Here is a 21,970-nt window from a genome sequence, read left to right as displayed (position 1 = left end):
ATCTTTTTTCGCCCCAAGAGATGATAAAATTTTAAAAATGATATTAGGTAGAAAATTATTAAAGTTACAAACGATTCTAGACTTTAATATGTAAGTAGATCAATTCAATGTATAAGTTAGATATTAGAGATGATGTTCTCTTACTGCCATTTGCAATAAAAAATCCCATTCGCTTTTATCGATCTATCTCAAAAATTGACCTATCAGAATTTATTGACATGCTTACAAATGAGTTATTTTGATTGGATGATTATTGAAATCGGATTGAAGATTGAGATCGATAATTAAAATCGACTGTAAAAGTCCCCGATTAGACGACAGCTCCCAACTTAAGCTTCTGTCACACAGTCCACCCTACAACCAGCAAAAATATATTTTATATCCACCCGCCATAGAGGCCCACGTAAGTGTCACGTTCCGGCATCAGCCTGTGTATATCCAGATCCAGATCGGCATAATTGTTGCGACTGTTGAGGGGTAATCATGTCTCGTCAGCCCACATTCAATTGTACCCACTCCACTTGACATCAGGTGCAGTGGCGTCACTTTGGCGTATTCATAAAAAACAATTAAATAAGATTAACTATGTGCTTATCGGCGCGAACGTAAAATTCTTTCACTTGTAATGTAACTCCTACATTTTAACTAGCACTTTCAATGTAGACGATATATCGTTTTGTATGTTTATAAATGCACACACAAATAAATCTGTCTGTTGTACGTACTTTACTACAGCAATTTTATAAATGTGTGATTGATCTACATCTACCCTAATACTTTGGAAGGAACGATCATACAACCCATTCCTTTAGATACCGTCTAAGTTATTTACCGGTACAGAATATTTTATCGTTAAATAAACAGTATTCGTGTTGTACAATAAATGATCGGTTTTGACTTACCGTATGTGACCTAGGACAAAATAAATCAATTTCCAACAGCCGACTAAATGATTGACTGTTATAGTTTAAATGTCAAAAGTCATTAAACGGCAATCAACCCTGCAGCTTGCAAATGTGACGTCGGATTTTTTAATCGAACATAAAATTATACTAGTCTTTGAAGACATACAATTGAATGCAGTATTTAGTCTCTCGTTTGGTGGATGGTAACCATGCTTCTACATATTAACAGTGGCAATATGTCTCTAGAAATAGTTTTATTGTATGATCGGCACACGTACAAATTTTTAGTATTGGGTTCGAATCGTCAAGCAGTGATATAGGGGTTTCTGCTCAGGATGAGCCCGGATCTTGGAATTTGTGTCCGATATGGCAATAGGCTCGCCCTCTATCACTTCATGGAACAGAATGCGCAACAGTGGCGAAGGATGAAATTTTCTGAATAGCAACCCGATGTAACTTATACTAATAATATGCATAAATGCTGTCTGGAAACCGTTCTAATGATAATTAGATTTTACATAAGTTACGAAAGGGAAGCCGACAGGGTCGAGTCGACATCGAGTTATATGGACCCTTCGACACTGAAGCACACAGTGGAAAAGTTGGCCCACTGATTGCGTCTCTGTCCACCCTTTCGGGTATCATAGGGTGTTAGTGTGTGTGTGCTATACGGCCCAGAAACCCGCACGTTCCCAAATATCATGTATTGTTCGAAGTAATTTTGCTACGCTGTAGAAAACGTAATAAAACAAACTAATTTTCTTGATCGTTGCCAACTGTTTATAAAACCTGCTAAAGCTTAGCTCTATGATCTAAAGTAAGTCTTACTTCACAGACACAGATTCGATTTTTGTAAGACAAAGATGGATTTAAACCATATAATATTTAAGGAATAAACTATCAAATACTAGACTATGCAAACAGTCCTGACTTCACTATCGTAAATTATAGTAAGTGGGCGCTCTAGTATTCTATTTTCTGATAATGTTAATGTTAGAATTTTGAATCTATTAACTTCTGCCGATAATTAGTGAATAAATGTAAGAAACAATCCATGCAACAATATCAGTAATTATTAAAAAAGAACCTCTCCGCCTACAGGTAAATGGCGAACGGAATCCCGAAGAAGTATACAAGGATATCCGTTCAGCGGTTCTTCAGATTCTAGGCACAACGGAAGATCACTCCACGATGAATGGCCTGACAGGAGTAGGGGTGGGGGCTGGTGGCATCCCTGGTGAGATCGTGGGGGTGGAACCAGCGCCAGCAGTGGACGTGGAGAGGGAAGAGAGAGAAGAGATCTTAGAGGAAGATATATCGCCGGAGCCACTGCCTCATCCTGTGCCGATTCCGGTAGCTGTTCCCGTGCAAATGGAGCCAGAAAGGGTTGTTACACCGCAGGTTTGTGTTTCTTTTTACCCTTAAAGGAGCTTTGTCGTATGCTTACAACTGTCACTCCATACGTCTGCCTTGATTGGTACCTACTCATTTTCTTTCATACTACAGTTTTTTTTTAACAAAAGGATCGTAAGGTATATAGATTAATTTTAATATTACATTTAGTAATGACAGATGCAAAGAAAGGTTGAAAAAGTTTAATGATTCGGTGTTAAACGTAACGGTAAATAAGTACAGTCAGCGACAAAGGTAGCTGAACAAATTTCTAATTGAAAATTACTTCTAGGAGTAAACTTTATTTCAGATAAAGAAAATAGAACGTTTATTAGAAATTTTCAATGTGTTCACCTACTTCTATGGCTGACTGTACTTTAGTGTTTTCACATATTAGTAATATCAAGTCTATAAAACTCTTTATATTTCTACAAATACCAATATCAAGCGCCCTCGTCCACACTCAGTTATCGAAAAATCCAAGCGGCCTTTTTGTACTCTGACAGTTATTTGCAAACACCAAAACCATTGTTCCAATGTTTCTAAATTTGACCTTTCGCTTTCACAACAAAGATACCGCTCCAAGTCACCCTGATCTAATGAACGGGGTGACTACACGTAAAAATAACAAAGCCTATGGCAGGCAGTTTATCACGGCTGAATAGGAGGTCGCGCCTTGACCTGATCGCTTTTGGAAATGGGCCTTTTGGGTTTTTTTTTTATAGATTGCCTTTTTTATAGTCGATAAATATATAATTTTTCAAATTACTGTATTTTAATAGGCTATTTGACTTATTTTTATTTATTACTTTTATAAAATATGTACGTTGTATAAGTTCTAATCTAACAGAAGAAATCATTGAAATCTGGTGAAAAATATATAAGTTATAAGCCATGAAAATTGGATAGTATGGGTGAGTGTCATAAAACAGAAAGGAGACGAAATACTTGCTTGTGACGTCAGCGGGCATTACGATGTGTGCGAAAGAAAGGGATGGAACGATATCCCCACTCCATGCCCACTCCTGCACGTAGGAATATTTCGACGGTCCCTGACGGACCGTGGAATAAACATCGCTTGTTTAGTGTTAATTACCATGGCGATAAGCACTTCGATCCTTATTGTCTTAAATAAATGCAGTTCATTTTAATAAGGACCGTCGATTTTAAATTTGAATTACTGCCTCATTTCTTATCGAATTTGAATGCTGTTTTCCCAAAAGGATTTCCTTTTTTAATAAATTGCTGTAACATATAAAAAAATGCACAAAAACAAACATTGTCAAATACCCTATTAGTAATGAAATTTTAAGATTGTTTTTGTCGACTAAACTCTAAATAATATAACAAGACTGCCCCAATGGTATATAAAGACCATTTATAATACTGCTAAAAGTGCCTTACTGTATTTTTATTAGCAGAACGTCATGGGATTTTAGGAAGATTATTTTTTGTCGTCTAAACTCTATTATGATGGTATTTTCGGGCAAAATTCCAGACTGGGTCGATCCTCATCATATTATGAGACGGAAATACACATGGCAAAAAGTGGCTGCACTAGTTTCGCTTCTACCTATCCTTTCAGGGATAGAAGGGGTATGTGTCTAAATATGACATATTGTTTACCATGTTGTACCATGGAAAAATATTAGGAGTGAAAAATATGTATAGCCAGGCGCTTTCTTAAATCTCGTCGTTATTGTAAAGGGATATTTTATTGGGTGATTTGAAGAAACCTATGTTGTCTCCAGGCACAAGTGATCAGGGTTCAAGGAGCGGTCACCACATCCTCAATCCTTTGGGTGGTGGGCGGTCCGGGCAGTAACAAGGCGACTCTGTGCCAAAGAGCGGTGGCGCAGCGGCCCGGTTGGACGCATTTCAGGTAAAATATAGAAGAGAAGAATACTTCTGCATCTATATTACGAGTCCTATGGCATAGTGCTTTGGTTGTGCATTTAGCTTGATCTATATTTTTATAATCTTTTTGTAATTGTTTCAAAGTGACAATTGTTGGTAATCCAAATAAAGAAATAAAAATATTATAATATCCGTGATAAGAACTGTTAATATTTCTTACCCGCTATAAATATTTCACTTGGAAAAATGCCTCAACTTACTGTAAATGAAAGGGTTTGACCATAACTCACCGTCGAGTATGCTTGGGGTTCGGCAGAGACCACAAATAGGCTTGTAAACCACGTAGTTTATTTTATGTATTACCACTTACTCATTACTCTAAAGTTTCATAATTCTTTAGTACCTATTACTTTTACCCATCCCCAGCCTAGGCCAGCGTCTCCGAGCCCTCGCGGACTCTGGAGGCGGTCCGGCATCAGACGGGGCGCTGGCTCGCGCGGCCGTCAGCGGCGGGGAGCTCGCCAGCAAAGACCTGGTCTCCAAGCTGGTGAGGAACGCCATCACCGACGCCTCCAGGAGTGGACATGGACTGGTGCTGGATGGGTACCCGCGGGATTTGGAGCAGATGGACCAGTTTCAGACTGAGGTTAGTTGGTTTGGATTAAGAGTATTTATTTCAATTTGTATTTCGATAGCATCGATTTTATTTTAAGGGGTTATATTTTTAACGCTAACATTATTTACATTACATAAAATTACTTTTTTTATATAAAGAATTTCTTACTAAAGTTGCTTACACATATATAATGTAAGTTACGTAGAAAACTTATCAAAATATAAAAAAAAAATTATAGAAGTAATACTTAACCTACAAATCAATATACAATGCAATTGCGTAGACGCAGAATTTTTAAGACTCTCTAACTTATTCATAAGATAGTAATAATACAAAGGTAATAGAACAAATACAAATCGTTGCATATTCGTTCATAATATAAACACGTTTATACTTTTTTAGTTATAAATTTCCTTGTGATCTTTCAGTTCCATCTATCCCCGCGCATGGTCCTGCTGGACTGCTCGAAGCTGCAGCTGGGCCGCGGCCGGCGCGACGACTCGGTGGCCGCGTTCAGGAGACGGCTCGAGGTGTTCAGGGAACTCAGTCTGCCGATGCTGAAGACCTTGGACCAGGAGCACCGGCTGGTTATTGTGAGTCGGATGTATACAAATACATAGTAGGGTGAACCGGTTGATGAAACGAGCATAATTGTGGTGACTGTCGAGGGTTAATCATCTCTCATCAGTCGTCATTCTATTGGACCCCACTCCACTTACCATCAAGTGCAGAGGGTTCAATTTGCTATAACCCTATAAAAAAAATCCCATTCAAAAAGTGGAGGGACACGTTCAATCATCAATCAATCTCAAAAATTATTAAACCGATTTTGAATAGGTTTACTAATAGGAAGCTACATTACCCTTGAGTGCTGTAGGCTACTACTACTGCAAGCAAAATGTAATATATAAATAAATAAATAAACGAGTATAAGCTTGGCCATATGACCATCGAATATACTAACATACCACAGCGGAACAATACAGTGTCCATCTAACTCCAGCTGTATCGTTTCCAGGTGGACGGCGACACGGACTCGGTGGAGGTGCAGGCGGAGTTCACGCGCGTGCTGCTCGACGAGATGGAGAAGGCCGACGTCATCGCCAGGATCCCCAACGCGGACACCACGCGACCCAAACCCAGCCCCGCGCTGAGGAAAGGTACTGCACAGGTCTCACACTGTGTATACCATCATATATAATATCAGTCCTGTATTATATACTGTCCCACTGCTGGGCACGGGCCTCCACTACTGAGAGGGGTTAGGTCTTAATCCACCACGCTGGTCTACTGCGGGTAGGTAGACTTCACATACCCTCAAATTTCCTATAGAGAACATGAGAACTATCAGGTGTACAGATTTTCTCACGAAGTTTCCTTTCACCGTCAAAGCAAGTACATAGCTTTAGGAAAGTCAGAGATGCGTGCCTTGGGTTTTAAACTTGCGGTCATTCGTCTGGGCAGTCCGTTCCACACCCAACTAGGGTGTGGGTCTGTTTGTGTAAAATCAATTTTTCTTTTTCCATAGACATGTCAGCGATGCAGCAGTTCGCCCACGCGATGGCCCGCATGGGCAACGGGCACGCCAATGGGGCTGTGCGCAACGGCGCCCTGCCCAACGGACACGCCAACGGCACCATCGGCAACGGGTTCATCGGCATGCACACCAACAAGGTAATATTTTTGTGGTTGGACACAATAGGACTCTATTTCCACCTGCTGTTATCCAATGTGATAATACAACACACTTTTGGATGCTTTCTGTACTAAATTTTAGACAGAAAAAATAAAAACAATAGACCCACTTCGATGAAGGTGTATATATTTTAAATTTTAATTTCTCCTGGCTCGGATATTAAGATCACAAATCTTCCATTCCAGGTGAAGCCGCTAATGAACAACGTATCGAAAGTTCCGACGATCTCGCAAATGACCCACGACGACGTGAGACGCTTGTACGAACAGAGTTCGGGAGAGGTCACTATGAACACTCACATGTGAAACATTTAGAGATCGTGATTTAAAATAACGCCATCTATCGCAATTCTAGTATAACTAAAACGTTTAAAAAATGGGGAGAGTAGGGTTGATTGACCCATTATTATTCCCGTGCTCTTACTACAGTCAAATTGACTAATCTAGTTATAAAATATAACGAATAATTTGAAATGTGCCTAATACGTTAGACGTAAGAGTTTAAAAACTGAGAAACAAAATTTTTACTGTATATTAAAGTAATATTACACTAATAAATTAGAATAAAATCTATTCACATAGATATTATATGTACCGATATAGTTTATTTATATAAATTAACATTGATGATGATGTATGTATAAATTAATTATATACGTAATAATTTCAAAAAAAGAACACAATTTTGTTTTTAATTTTTTTTTATATGGGCTATGCACCTTTCGACCATTTTTAACCTCGTATAGTCACGTAGTGATATATTTTTATAAGATTTTAGTCAAATTACTACCGTAGGAAATATCTAGTCTATTTTTGTGTCTAGTCGACATTGAGAAACTCGCCCATAAACAACGAATACTATCTTTAATTATAAAAAAAAATCCCTGGAGTCACATAAAACTCTAACCTATACCGGTTGGACTAGATTGGAAAAAATTGTCACATAGTTTACAATAATTCAAATTCCAATCCAGAAAGATTAAATTATTTTAACGAATATTTATTTTAAAACTTTTTCGTGCAGTCCTTTTATCACAAAGTTGTGTTGTCCGTAGATATATAAAATTATTAGATTTATCGAAATGACGCACATGGATAATAAGTGCCTTAGAGTAAGATGTAATTTATATAGTAAATAATATTTACAATGTAGTGATATTATAATATCAGTAATTAGTATAATACATCATGTATAGTATGTAGTTAATATGATTCATATACTACGCAGTCATTTGACGTAATAGTTTTGTGCAGACCAGTATTTAATTACTTTGGAGTCCGAAGTTCGGATTTTTTATGAGATTTTATTTTATGCTTTGAATAGCGAGACGAGCTTGTCGTTCGCCTGATGGTAAGCGATAAAACCATCCATAAACAGTAGAAACACCATCCAACACCTTGAATTACAAAGTATTGTTGGATATTCCACTGCGCTCGCCATCATGAGACTAGAGATGTTAGTCTCCTTATGTCCAGTAGTTACACTGATACAAAGTCCTTCAAACCGGAACGCAACAGTGACTTCGCACTACGACTAGACATTGCGGTAGTACCTAACTAAGCGGACTCTCACATATGAGAGACCTACCACTAGTAACTAAATATTCTAGCTTTGTGTTGATTTTACCTCTTGACTAAAGTCTCCCAAAGGTCATATTGGATATCATCCAAATTTTCTTTACTGTTTTAAATACAAAGTACATATTTACTTGATTTTAAAAATGTAACTGAAAATTTATGACAGTTTAGATATTTGTTGAAAGTAAACTAAACCACTAGATGGTTTGAAATGGCATTGAATACAATATTTTATTTTTAATACACAAATAGACTAAATCTCCGTATGTACATTAAAATAAGAAGCATGAGGAATAGAGAATGGAACGTAATATTTGGACTTCTGGAAATCTCATTAACATATATTGAAAAATATTGAAAACAGAAGTAATCTGAAAGATTATATACGTCAAATGGCTATTGATCCTCGAATACATATGCTTTTAAAAGACCATACTTTTTTTTCAATTGATTCGCGTAAGGAATGCAATAATTAATCACATGCTGAACGGATAAGAGACGAAAGCAGCATGCTCTTATAATGATAAGCATGTGTATTCCAGGTATTATTTTTAGATGTATGTAGATTGTTACGCCCGTATGTATGTTTAGAGAAGTAAACACACGTCACAGGAAGATACACCCTATGCCTACTACGTAGAGTTTAAGATTGTAATTAATGTAATTGTGAAAATGTCGGTAATGTATATAAAACGTGTATAGATATTTAGATGTGTCCACAGGAATTTAATTGGTATCGTGATAGTCGACGTATGTATACTGTTAATAAGAAGCTGTTAAATGATTATGATCCCAATGAAGTATTTTTGGCGGCTTATAATCTTGTAAGATACTTAAACGACAATGGCTTTTGGGATGATTTAACAGAAAGCTGGAAACCGAACCTATCAGCTGACCAATGAAACCATATTATAAAAACATATCCGAACTAAAATGTAATGTCTAAGGTTTCTATCGGAACGGGATTTTTTTCAAGAACATTTAAAAATCGAATTGAACATTCAAATTCAAAATGCTTTGTAACGGCATATAGTGCATAACATCGTACAATGGGCATGTCTAAATAGTTATATTTAAGACTATTAAGCATGTATATACAGTGTAAACAATTTGACGGTACAGGGATATTAGTTTGGATTTGAGAAAGTAAAATTTAAATTCATTATTCTTAGGAGAGAAATAAATAAATATGCATATTAAAAATGTTGTAAACGTTTAAATAATTTTAATGAATAACAAAATAATATCTATAATACTCGGAAATGTGTTAACGTACAATGCTAAGAGAACGAATGGTATATGAATGAGATTATTTTGGTTTAAATAACATACAAACGTGTATATTTTTTAGGTTTCTACCTGATTTTTTTCTTATCTCGCAAAATGGAGATTCCTTATAACATTTTTATGTATTCAAAAATATTTCATGAAGTTTTATACATATTTTGCTTTTACATGAGATGATATAAATCCAAATTTCAAAAATGTCTATCGAATCTGGGAAGACTCGGTGTGCTCTTTATGTAACTAAAATTAATCTGTTAAAAATTGGCTTCTAAATTAAAATATAAGTCCCTTACATATAAATTATTCTTTAAAATAGTATACGTGAGATGCTTATATTATTTTAATGTACCAAGTCTGCCCAGTTTCCCCTTAAGTTTAAATTAAGAACAATAGTAAAATCCGTCAAATTTCAAAAAAGTGACAGCATCTTCCAAAAAAATCGAAAACGAGTCTATTGAGTTTTAAACATTGACAATATATATTTACATCACGTTCAAATGTTAGTTTAGCGCCGCATCCCTAGTTATAATTAAGTATATCACGTAGTTACTATCACTATACAGAGGCCAATTTAGAATTAGACAAACTAGATGGAATAGATAAAGACTATATTACAATGATTTTTCACTTACGTGCACGTAATTTTGTATTAAAATCTAAATTTATAAAAAAAAATATCCGGACTAAATTGTTACTAAAATATTAATGTTTATTTTTTAATCTTAGTTTGTTTTTTTAAGTATTGTCTCCGTTTTGTTACTGCTATATAAACTAAAATTATATATTATTTCTCATATTTGTATTGATTAATAAATTTTACTAAATGTATATTTTTGTTCAACAATAAATAAAGAATATCTTTTTGGGCAAATTACATCATTCATTATTATAGTACCAAATGTTTTCTTACAGCCAAATCTTGATTCTTCTCAAGGAACTATAGTTAAAAGAAAATGTGATAGTTCAATCCATTTTACAGATTTTACAATATTATAATAACAAAGTGGTAAAAACAACAAATAAAAATGTGCAATAAGTATGTTGCACTAATACATTGTTGTATATTGTGTTTTTGTTAGCCTTATCGTTCTGGAACAAAACAATTTAGTTTTCAGCGCCTTTCTACGATAAGATATAAGTAATATCAGTAGATATTGTAATGATCTGACGTAGTTACTACCTCAGACAATGCAGAAAATATTTGAATCCATATTATAATAATTACCTACTAAAATGATTACTGAACAAATAAGAATAATAAAATAATAATAAATGATTACGACGAATAGTCAAACCTTCTTCGGGGTCGGTTTAAAAAACGAGCTTAACCTAGTAGCCCCTTAAGTTATACCCAATAGAGAAGTTAATTGAAAGTGTTTTTAGGAATTTTAGGTAAACTAGAATAAGTATACTTAATGATCATTTAACTAATATCTATAATAAAGCGATCACCATTTCGATCAATGTAATATAGTAAAAAAATTATAATCATCTCTTCTCAAGAATGCATCGTTATTCTTGGCATGTAAAATGTGCAGATAGATCACGAAATGCGCAAAACTCGCCAATAACAATAGCCAAAAGGCCAACGTTTCTAGGTTAGGGCGGCTCTACTGCCTGAAGCCGCTTCCCGCCCATAGTGAGTTTTCCCGCGCAACTGAGGTCGATTATCGGCTGTTTGGCACAATTTCCATGGCCTTGACCGAGCACGGAACCGCAGTTGGTCCGCATTGCTCGTGCACGGAGGACGTATCGCGTGTTCTAATTTTAAATCCTTTGGATTGTACGCGCTTCACGTAAAAAATGGTATGTTGAAATTACATAAATATTACTTTTTATTATTCATGAATACTGACGTGTAAGGTAAAGAAGGACATCTTTATTTATGTTAAATAAACATAAGAAATTCCTTGTTTTCATAATTTTTCAATAAGAGTAGTGTTACGTCACAATCAGTCGAGAATAGAATGGTACGAGATTTTTTTTCAGTAAAAATAGAATGAATCGGTGGTCGGTTATCCAATAGTTATAGTAAACAAAAGCAATATAATATAGGTACGTGTACTTTAAATTTCTGTTTACTTGAGTATTACGATACAATATATTTTTTTCTAGTTCGTGTCATATTTGTTTCTGAAATTATAAATCAGAATTATCAACAAAGTGCAACGAACTCTCTAATCACGATCCCCGAAGTATCTTTTACTAATATCTATTCTAGCGATGTTTTGTCTGGAAATAGAATTTAATTTCCAAGTGACTTCATTATGAAAGAAGCGTCTGCGGTATTTTAATATCTTTGTCTCTTTAGAAGCCTTGACATGAATAAAAAATATTTTAGGAATATTCTATTAACTTTATTATTCTTTTAAATGTTACCTAACACATTGTAAATCAGGCGTCAGTTATCGAAAGAAGTTTTAGCTTTTAATTTTGTAAACAACAATAGACAGAAGAAACTCTTTAATTCCTCAAAGGGTTTTGAGAATTACAAAGTAATTAAGATATTTTTGACAGCCTTCATGGCGCAGGAAAATCGAATTGAAGAAGACCGTTTGCTCACCGGGCCGATTTTTTTTAGTATTCAGTATCCACATTATTATTATTTCTGCGTATTTTATCACTAAAACTTTCTTATAGTTCTTTCCTTACTTCAATTATAATATTTTATTTTGGATCGGGATATGTATTAGACTGTTCGTTATTATGTATTTGCAATTATTTCTCCCCTGTCTTGTATTAACACATGTTTCTTTTTCAAAATCTCTATTTACTTTGGCATCCGTTTCTTTAAACCCTATGAATTACACGTTTAAAATCTGGAGATTTTTAAGCTTTCTCACTTTATACAACACAAAACAATTTAAGAGAATTTAAATTGTGTTTCCTAGTTTTAAGGTCGAATTTTAAAGCTCATTTCTTTTCATTACACAGAGATTGCTCTGCCAACGATTGTCATAAATTGATGTCAGGTGACACTTGATAACGTGGTTGTTTAACGAGCCCTAGGGACTAGTATGCCATCTTTCTCCAATGTAGCATACCTTAGCGATAAACCTGGAAAGTAATCTTTCCATTACTAGGGCTATCAATACAAGATCATTTTGACATTGCGTTACTAAATTAAACCACATACCCGTCTTCACATTTGCTGACATTGTGCCAAATATCATCCATTAATAACGAATATTTTCACCAAAAATCCTGGTTTTAGTTTTTTTTTTTTGATAATTTTCTAGTTTAATGCGAATATGGTGTGTGCGTGAGTGTATATCTGACTGAAAGTATGATGCCTCTGTGACGAATTATCTTAGAGTGGTAGTAATGGCATTAGTAGTAGTAGTAGTAAGGCGCGTAGGGCTCAAGAAAATTATTATAAAGTTTTATTTTTAAGTAGATAAGTATGTGGGGTCATTTAGTAACGCAATGTTAAAATGACCCTGTATATTCTAAAATGACAGCAGTCAAGAAAAACAACTTTGTGATTCATAAGTAAACAAAATTTCTTGATAATTGGTGTTATCTCGAATTCGTATTAAGGCTTTAATCATTTCAAAACATTCCTTTCTACACGTTGTAAAAGACAGTATATAATCTCTAATGACATCGGATAATCGACAGTGTAATTAGCAATACGGATTATACTTCTAGGTATGAATTATCCTATTTGATAAGATAAAGGGGCATTGAAATCGGAACGCATAGTGATAACGAATAAGTGATAATTATGCAATACGCGCGCATATTATACAATGCAACATCACGGTACATAAAAAACATTGCAATATGCGCATTAAATAATAAGTGATATAGATCTTTATTTGTTTATAATTACGACATGCAGTAATTGTAACATTAGTTATAATTAGTCCCAATCTAAGTATATAATAATACACATTCTAAAGTTTGCGCATGCGTTAAAAACAGCAACACCAATATATTAACTTATATAAACCAACAGAATGTATTTTTTTACGAAATAAAAAAAGCATGTACATTAAATTTAAATTGGTTTATTAATTAAAGATTTAATTATAACAGACCATTTGAACACGTTAAATTGTATAACAGATACGTGTTTCAATATTGAAAGTGACGCATCAACGAAAACAATTCGCCTGACCAACGACTTAATATATTGCTAAAAATATACCGAGCCTGGCAACACATATTATAATGGATTTTTTTCCGCTAAGTTAAAATTTATCGAAAGTAAGTTGTCTTGTAACAAATTATATAATATGAGTCCAGTATTATATACTGTCCCATTGTTGGGCACGGGCCTCCTCTACTACTGAGATGGATTAGACCTTAGTCCACTACGCTGGTCCAGTGCGGATTGGTAGACTTCACACACCCTCGAAAATTCCTATAGAGAATTTCTGAGGTATGCAGGTTTCCTCACGATGTGTTCCTTCAGCGTTAAAGCAAGCGATTATTGGGATTTGAACCTGCGGACATTTGTCTCGGCAGTCCGTTCCACAACCAACTAGGGTATCGCCGCTATTATAACAGATTATATTTTATATTTATATTTAAATAAAGGTAGATTAAGTAGGTCATACGGTGAATAAGTATTACTTTGCATTAAGTTTTCCTTCCCTGAACGTAGGGAATTCGGGACATCCCAAAACTGGCTAGCTGTAGCAAACTTCACTCGATTGCCTCGTAGAGCGTGAATTCCCCATCAAGCAATTCTGTCAAGCGGTTTTAATTCGCCCGCGTGGATTTCGGACTTCAAAAATGGAGCCGGTCGCGAACGTTCGAGAATGTTCGTTTTACGAAGCTACTCGCTAGGTGATTCGCTAGCCTCTAGGTGCCAAGCAAGCCGCCTGCCTGTGCGTTCGCGACTTTATATATATATACAAAAATAATCCTTATAGCATGATTCAGTATTCACGCATTATGGCTTATTATTAGCGTATTTCATGTATAACTTTGGTGTTTCTATACCGATTTCTATGATTCTTTTTTATGGAATATTTAATAATGTTAACTTTTTTTAATTAGGGATGACTGAGAGTGTTATAAACGTAAGAGTAGACAAATATAATGAGAAAGCTTCGAACTGCTAAGCTATCGGGAGTTACACGTGTTATTGTGAGTCAACCATAAAAGATAGACATATGTTGTCGTGGGATATATTTTACATAATTTTAAGGAGAACATTTCCGTCATACATGATTTCTGCGTAGCTTTAACCATTAAGGTTGCACACGCGACGGAAGATTAAAAAATGGAGTAACTTCTCCCGTTTTCCCAACATTTCCCTTCACTGCTCTGCTCCTATTAATTGTAGCGTGATGAAAAGTATAATATAACCAGCACAGGAGTATGACAAATAATTGTACCAAGTTTCGTTAAAATCCGTCGAGTAGTTTTTGTTTCTATAACGGTTATACAGACAGACAGACAAAAATTTTACTAATTGCATTTTTGGCATCAGTATCGATCCCTAATCACCCCCTGATAGTTATTTTGGAAATATATTTCATGTACAGAATTGACCTCTCTACAGATTTATTATAAGTATAGAAGATAGATTATAGTGCGCAAGTATGTGCGCAATACACAGGTGCACTCTCTGTTAGATGAGACCTCAATCCAACATGACCGGAGAGAGATCAGTCGCAGTACCAACGGCTTTACTTACTTTCCGAGGCACGGGGATATCACACCGCCAACTTCCCGCCTCCGAGCTGCGACTTAGTAATTTTAAATATGGAAAAACCCAGTCACAATTATTTCTGAATCCACCCGGGACTCAAACCCAGAACCTCAGCGCGGTAGTCGTTTCGTACCGTGTACGCATTACAACTACGCCACTAAGGCAGTCAAAATGCATGGCGAAGCGTATACTATATAAACAAATACGTCAAAATTGTTTGCGTCCATAAATCAGTCGTTACGCACATATGAAAATTGCCGAAACCCAAGTGCACCTTAGCAATAGTCCATAATTCTATCAGTCAATAATGACGTAAACACAGACCAGAGGCGCTACAGTCTTGTATAACGCTTTCTCCAAAATAAATCCAGTGGCAACCTGTTTACCGTCGGGAGCGAACGTTGTGCCAACTGGCTCACGTCAGAGACAGCATCGTTCAGTTCTGGGCATGAAAACCTTGCATGGTTGCGCAAAATTTCGGTGCGTTCTTGTGTTTGTGTGCGCGTGGTTGGAGGCGGTTCGGTTCGCGGTCGAGTACTTTTTCGAGGTAACTTGTGATGTAAAATGTGATGGACAAACGAATTGAAAGTCTATCAGATGGATTAGTATAGACGTCGACTACTAATTTGCTTGGTTTTAATTCGGAGAAGACTAAAATGTAATGCCTTATACTTAGACAATTTGTAAATTATCTAAGGCCTTATAGGGTTGAATTTTGTCTTACAACCTTACCATTATCCTGTGGCTGAAATATGGGCGTTAACTTATATGGTTTTTCTCCTCCCTTTAAACATCCTGTTAAATCTCTATATGAAAGACGTTTTTAAAATCTTCTACATTATTTTACCACATTATCAAATATAATAACTTCCTATAACCAATTATAAAACTCCTAGATAAAAACCACATTAAAATTGTCTCATGTAGAATTAATATTTATGAGTTGAAAATCGCTACACGGTAACTGACTCTACCATCAATCCTTCTTCTTTTATATCAACAAACACATTTTCTACAAAACATCATTAACAATGTCTAAAATGTAATGAGCAATGCGACAAAGCATGGTTGATTTGGCGAGCGGGACAAGGGCGCCGTCACGTGCAGGAAACCTCGCCCGGTGTCAATGTGACGAGATGGAAATAGCACCCGCCAAGCTGGTGAGAGGGTGCGTGTACGCAAATACGCAAATACTTCCTGGTGTGAAAATTATACTTGTTATAATTGTCTGCCTCGGCGGCGTAGTTGTACTGCATGCGCGGTCTTGCGCTCAAATCCCGGGTGGGGCAAAGAGATATTGGTGTTTTCTGGTCCGGATTCTGGAATTTGTACCCGATATGATGATATGCTCGCCTCCTATCACATCATGGGACAGAAAACACTTGGCGAAAAGTGGGTGCCCTGATCGCGGCTCTACACACCCCTTCGGGGAAATATGCGTGATAATGTGTATGTGTATGCAGTTATAATTACTGAGCATATTACTCGGAACACGATTCTGATGCATTTCTATACAATAATATAGCTTTTATATAAAACTTGGTCTACGTGATGAAGTTCACGCAAATCATTTCTACAGTACGCTAGTATCGCTCTTAAACTGTTTTGTCAGCGGTGTCTATAGGCCTTGATATTTCAATGATATTAGCATCTAACGAATTTCCTACACGAATCAGCACAGTACAATAGCAAATAACTAGAATTAATAAACACCGTGTTAGTGTAATTTTTATTCAGGGTTAAGTTAAAACTAAATTTGCCGATATTTACTTTGCATTTTAATCATCAATATTAATTTTATTGTCCCTTGCATGGTATTTACTAGTGATTGTTCTCGCCATATTGAACTATCTCCGATAATAGATATTTTTAAGGCACAGGTAACAAATCACAAAACATTCAGTATGACCAAACCTTTACCGCTCTAACTATATGAATTCGAACATCATACTGACGTCATTAGATCTATTTATTATTAAACTAGTCTCAATACTATCATGCGGTGGTACACTGAACTCGGATATTTTTGCAAGATAGAAGGTAGTCATGAAATGGGTACGTGAAAGCGTACGTGCCAATATTTCGGGATAATGGACACTGACAAACGAATAAAAGCTAGTAGTAAGGTTGGAAATTCGTAACATTCTATGTTCATTTTAAGTGGTTCATGTATTAAATTCAGTACACACTATTTGAGATAAAATTCGCGTCAATCGGCATTCCAAATACGACCTTACATAAATCCGTAAAAATACTGAAATATACATGTTTACAAATCTCATTGTATCCGTAGCAAGTCAAAAACCTTTGTTTAGCGCGACAATCGATCCACCGCAGCGTAAGTACTCATTTTGTTTCAATCAATAATGCGTCAAGCCATTGCAATTCTACATAATTACATAATTATAACGGAGCAAGTATTATAGCTTATTCTTTGAACAATGAATGTTCAACAAAAGAGTAACGAAGATAGGTAAATAAGAGAGCTGAGTGGAACGTATAAGCAAAACACAGTCCATGAAAATCCACTGTAGGCACCAGAGTCGTAAACAGCGTTGTTGACCTTTAGAAAGGACGAGACAAATTGGGAAGGGGGACGGCATTTATCGAGTCCCCGGCCATATTCGAAATGGAGACTACGATTGTAGAATGAAGATCAAATACTACCATATATATTTTTAAAGAAAACTAACCACTACACCAGAATTAATCTTGTCTATCCATGACGCAAGAACTGATGACATAAAAAAATGACGACATACAAACCTGCACTAAACCTGCACTGCCTGCAATAAACACAGATTAGACAATTACTCCAAAACTTTGGTGGAAATGCAGAAGATGGTTCTCTTGTGAAAAAAGTTTTACAAAGATTTACGTGACTGACGTCATATTTTGAATTTACTGCTGTAAACCGCATTGCAGATTGCTGAAACGATGAATATTAAAATACAGTATCGATTGGAGGCTTCGCATATTTATGCATCGGCTATAAACCACAAGCAATCATAAAACGAACTGCCTTTATAGAGGAAGTTCAATGTAAAGCCGTGACTGGACATGGTCGTTAAAATAACTCTCTCTAGCCCTGATCAATTCTTCAGTTGGCTGAGTAATAACTAATTTGAGACAGTGTTTTACGCCTGGTCTATAAGGCAATAGGCACCAACAACAGCACGAAGGACATTTGTCGTAAATATGCTTAAAGCTCTTTTGTAGATACAAGCATATAAAGCTACACGACTTTGCGTGTAATATAACCATAATGATGTCACTATTATTTATACGCAAAGACCGTTTTTTGTGTCAAAACTTTTTAAATCATGTCAGTTTGATTGACAATGCGTCAAAATTTCGTTACCGGTGAACAAAATGATTTTGAAATAGAATTTATTTTCGATGGAGGACAAACTGTGCCACCCGTGCGAACAGCCCAAGATTGACAAACTGCCGGGGTGTCCGCTGCAATGCCGATCGCCGAAATGCAAAGCTTATCAGAGGGTCAGATACACTTTGTGTTTATTTGTATGTTGTCGACCACGTAGCACAAGTGAAGTCATGCTCGAGTGACTAGTGCTATCCAATTACACTTGTTCATTTTGTTTTATGAAGGTCAATATTTATTTAATTATATACTTATGAGATGTGCTTGGGCAGATTGGACCAAGATATGACTTAAATAATAGCAGAATCGGTCCTATTTTGTTTTCAAACACAGTTAATCATGTTTACTACATAGTTCAGACCTAAAATTCCATGCGTTTCCGTAACACTAATCTTTCTTGATATGAATGTTATGTATTTTTGTTAATATTGACTACTTCATCGAGAATATCAAACTCTTCAATGTTTATAACATTATCCTTCGGTTTTCCATTTTATAGTCTTTTTCCATTGACTTCAATTTTCAATTGACAGCAGTTAAATTCATCGGGAAATGGACCCTGTTTGTAACTCAGGGGTGTAGTAAAAACTGTATTTGTCAATTTTTTTTAATAAATATTATATCAGGCACCAATCGACACATCGAAGAAGCCCATCGTGTGGGTGCTGGGCGGTCCCGGATCTGGCAAGGGCACGCAATGCGAGAAGATCATCGCCAAGTACGGGTTCACCCATTTGTCCACCGGCGACCTGCTGCGGGCGGAGGTCAAAAGCGGCTCCGAGAGGGCCAAGTGCCTTACTGCTATTATGGAGCGGGGTGAGTAAGAAATAGTTACTTCTTTGAATATAGTTAAGTCTAACGTCAGTATAAATAAATGATTTTAATCCATATCTTTGGATTGACTGATAGACTGATGGACCAGTAAGAATAAAGTTTGATCGCAACACAGGTGAATACATCGATATATATGTACTACATACTGAGTACTATTTACGCTTGGTTTGTTTAAGGGATCGACCTGGAAGTAGATAATTTGATTATTTGTTAATGCCGAAGTAATACATAGACATGAAACGGATTGATTGTGAAGGTGGCAAGCCTACCATTAACTTTCAACCCACAGAAATATACTTATAATAGCATAACTTAACATTCGTGAAGAAAATCGTAAGAAAAATTCACAGGTAATACCTTTGTAACTAAAATAATAAAGTATCCTCAATTTTATAAAACAATATTCCCAATTCCAGGTGAGCTGGTCCCCAACGAGATAGTGCTGGACCTACTGAAGGAGGCGATGCTGGCGCGCGCCGAGGAGGCGAAAGGTTTCCTTATCGACGGATACCCGCGCGAGAAGTCGCAGGGCATCGCCTTCGAGCAGGCCATCGCTCCTGTTACTGTGAGTAATTTTACTTCTTGAACTAAAGTTGGTTAAGATCACAGGCTGAAGAGCCACGCATTCCAAGCTTCGAAACACGTATCCGAAATAAACCGCTATGATAAAATTTTAACCATTAGTACGAGAGCTATCCGGCTGGGTACAAAGACTACCTTCCGAGTTCTCACTAATCATATTATAGGACAGCATAATTCTAGCAACCATCAAGGGATGCAACGCCTCTCATCGATCGTATTCAGACAAAATTGTACTTATAACACGGGCCAACACATTGCCAGAAAAAAGAAACAAAAATATCTTAAAATGCCGGAAGCCCAGATCTATTTTTCTATTCCTCCACTTTGAGTTATGAACAGCTAAACATCTAGGCCGGAATTTGACCTCCATTTACACTCCTGTTATAAAGTCGCCAGATTTCGTTAAGCAAAATCTTGATATTGTAATAATAATCTAAATTTAGTTTCCGCTCTGAACAATTCAGAATTATCTGATCTTATTTTCAGTGCCAAATGTTTGATTGTGAATTGTGCAAATATTTTAACATCACGTGCTTTATTCAAGGCTCTACTATTACATCCACGAAATATTGTAGATGAAATTTTTACTTTTTAAAATACTGTTATCCACAATTTATAAATGTACGGAAATCCTAATATCATTTAGTATCTTTTAAATACGGAATTTCAGCATTAAAATGATTGTTATAAAAATAATATTTTATTAAATTACTTGCATGCAATTGCACTAAGCAACTAGTAAGCAGAACATTATTCTTTAACCGCAGTAATGGATAATAATATATCGCTACTAGTTGTAGTAGTACACGCGGAAAACAAGCCGTATCTAACAGCTTGGTTTGGTAATCTTTAGGGGTGGCCTGAGTCCAGCTGTGGCTTTTAAACGCTGAAGATGATGATGATAGTGGTTCTCATCATCCGGACACTTGGACAATATTACCAATCCTATATAAAATACTGACAGCAGACTTGCTGGGAATGGTGCTCCTCTACAGCTTATTACTGAGATGATGAAACAATAGATATCTCGTAATAATTTAGGAACAATTCGATAATTCCAGGTGATAATCTACTTCGAGGCGTCATCAGAGACGCTCACGAAGCGCCTGCTGGGCCGCGCGGCGAGCTCGGGCCGCGCTGACGACAACGAAGACACCATCAAACTGCGGCTGAAGACCTTCATCGACAACAACGAGCTGGTGCTAGCGCAATACCCTGAGAAACTGAGGAGGGTGAGAACATACTTCTAATGGAAAATAGCTAGTAACCTTCTAATTCCACCTGGCATAAACCAGCTCGTACCACATTAGTACCTACATTGTCTTCTTTGAAACATTGTTTTTTTCCAACTTTTTAGCATAATTACATTGCAGTAAGATATTGACTTTCCACAACCAGTCATTATCCTATCGCTTTGTCCTTAGGGAGCAGGGGAACGGGAACTAGCGCTTACGAAAGCCTCGCGCGGTCTCTAGTCTGGTATTTTTTGTACACTGATTTGTACACCAAAACATTTGCTTGCGATTTGTTTTTAAATAGGGTTCTATTTCTCCTGTTTGGTTAAGTCCATTACTAGTCCAACGTCAACCCCCTTTGTTCATATGTTATTCCTCAGTCTACCCCCGAAAAGATAAAAAGGCGTGATGCTATTTAATTTGGTTTTCGTTCCAGATAAACGCGGAGCGCTCCGTGGACGAAATCTTCGCGGACGTGCAGGCGATCCTGGACCCCATCGTGGCCTAAACAATTGCATGCACAAATTATTATTTTTCTACACCGATCTGTACATATTATCCATAATTTATACGCAATGTTATTACAGTTTATTTTACGAGTTTTATTTTTGTGTTTCATAGTTTTAACTTGTAGATTGTAAACCTAGTATATCTTTGAAGCAGTCTCGTACAAGTACTCACCATTCAATTCTTATTAAAATTTTCCGATGGCCTAATACAGGTTAGGAGTAATTTCTCCATGAACTGTGTCATGCCTCAAGTCTTATCAAAAATCTATTATACTCGATCTTTTAAAAATAGTATCAAAAGAAACATTCAAATATTTTATTACGATCTTATATCTAAGAAAACAATGTATTCTTAAACCATACAATCTTGCTTAGAACAAATTAAAAACTCCTAGTTGGCTAATTAGAAGCATTAGCTAAGGTCTGA

At 36.2% G+C, this 21,970-nt stretch overlaps 2 protein-coding genes across 3 annotated transcripts in view; both read left to right on the top strand.

Moving 5' to 3' along the window:
• LOC115445985 (adenylate kinase isoenzyme 5) overlaps window positions 1–9,576 on the top strand; it is a 30,407-nt gene extending 20,831 nt beyond the window's left edge. The window contains exons 6-12 of the mRNA XM_037441866.1: window positions 2,007–2,306; window positions 4,049–4,179; window positions 4,581–4,800; window positions 5,199–5,363; window positions 5,789–5,930; window positions 6,299–6,444; window positions 6,652–9,576. Of these exons, the coding sequence (XP_037297763.1) occupies window positions 2,007–2,306; window positions 4,049–4,179; window positions 4,581–4,800; window positions 5,199–5,363; window positions 5,789–5,930; window positions 6,299–6,444; window positions 6,652–6,771 (1,224 nt within the window). The 3' untranslated portion in view covers window positions 6,772–9,576. The remainder of the gene's footprint in view (window positions 1–2,006; window positions 2,307–4,048; window positions 4,180–4,580; window positions 4,801–5,198; window positions 5,364–5,788; window positions 5,931–6,298; window positions 6,445–6,651) is intronic.
• A 1,434-nt stretch (window positions 9,577–11,010) lies between these two features.
• On the top strand, window positions 11,011–21,639 carry LOC115445979 (adenylate kinase isoenzyme 1). 2 transcript variants are annotated; one of them, XM_030172508.2, is made up of 5 exons: window positions 11,011–11,136; window positions 19,010–19,199; window positions 19,634–19,782; window positions 20,861–21,031; window positions 21,471–21,639. In XM_030172508.2, the coding sequence occupies exons 1-5, from the start codon at window positions 11,134–11,136 to the stop codon at window positions 21,540–21,542; spliced, it is 585 nt and encodes a 194-aa protein (XP_030028368.1). In that variant the 5' UTR covers window positions 11,011–11,133; the 3' UTR covers window positions 21,543–21,639. The 2 variants fall into 2 exon arrangements, with proteins under 2 accessions (XP_030028368.1, XP_030028369.1); XM_030172509.2 differs by lacking the exon at window positions 11,011–11,136 and adding an exon at window positions 18,334–18,499.
• The last annotated feature ends 331 nt before the right edge of the window (window positions 21,640–21,970 follow it).

This window comes from Manduca sexta, chromosome 23 (assembly GCF_014839805.1).
Source record: "Manduca sexta isolate Smith_Timp_Sample1 chromosome 23, JHU_Msex_v1.0, whole genome shotgun sequence".
Lineage (NCBI taxonomy): Eukaryota > Metazoa > Arthropoda > Insecta > Lepidoptera > Sphingidae > Manduca > Manduca sexta.
The sequence above is the reverse complement of the archived record's forward strand: the minus strand, read 5'-3'. Positions and strand labels throughout refer to the sequence as shown.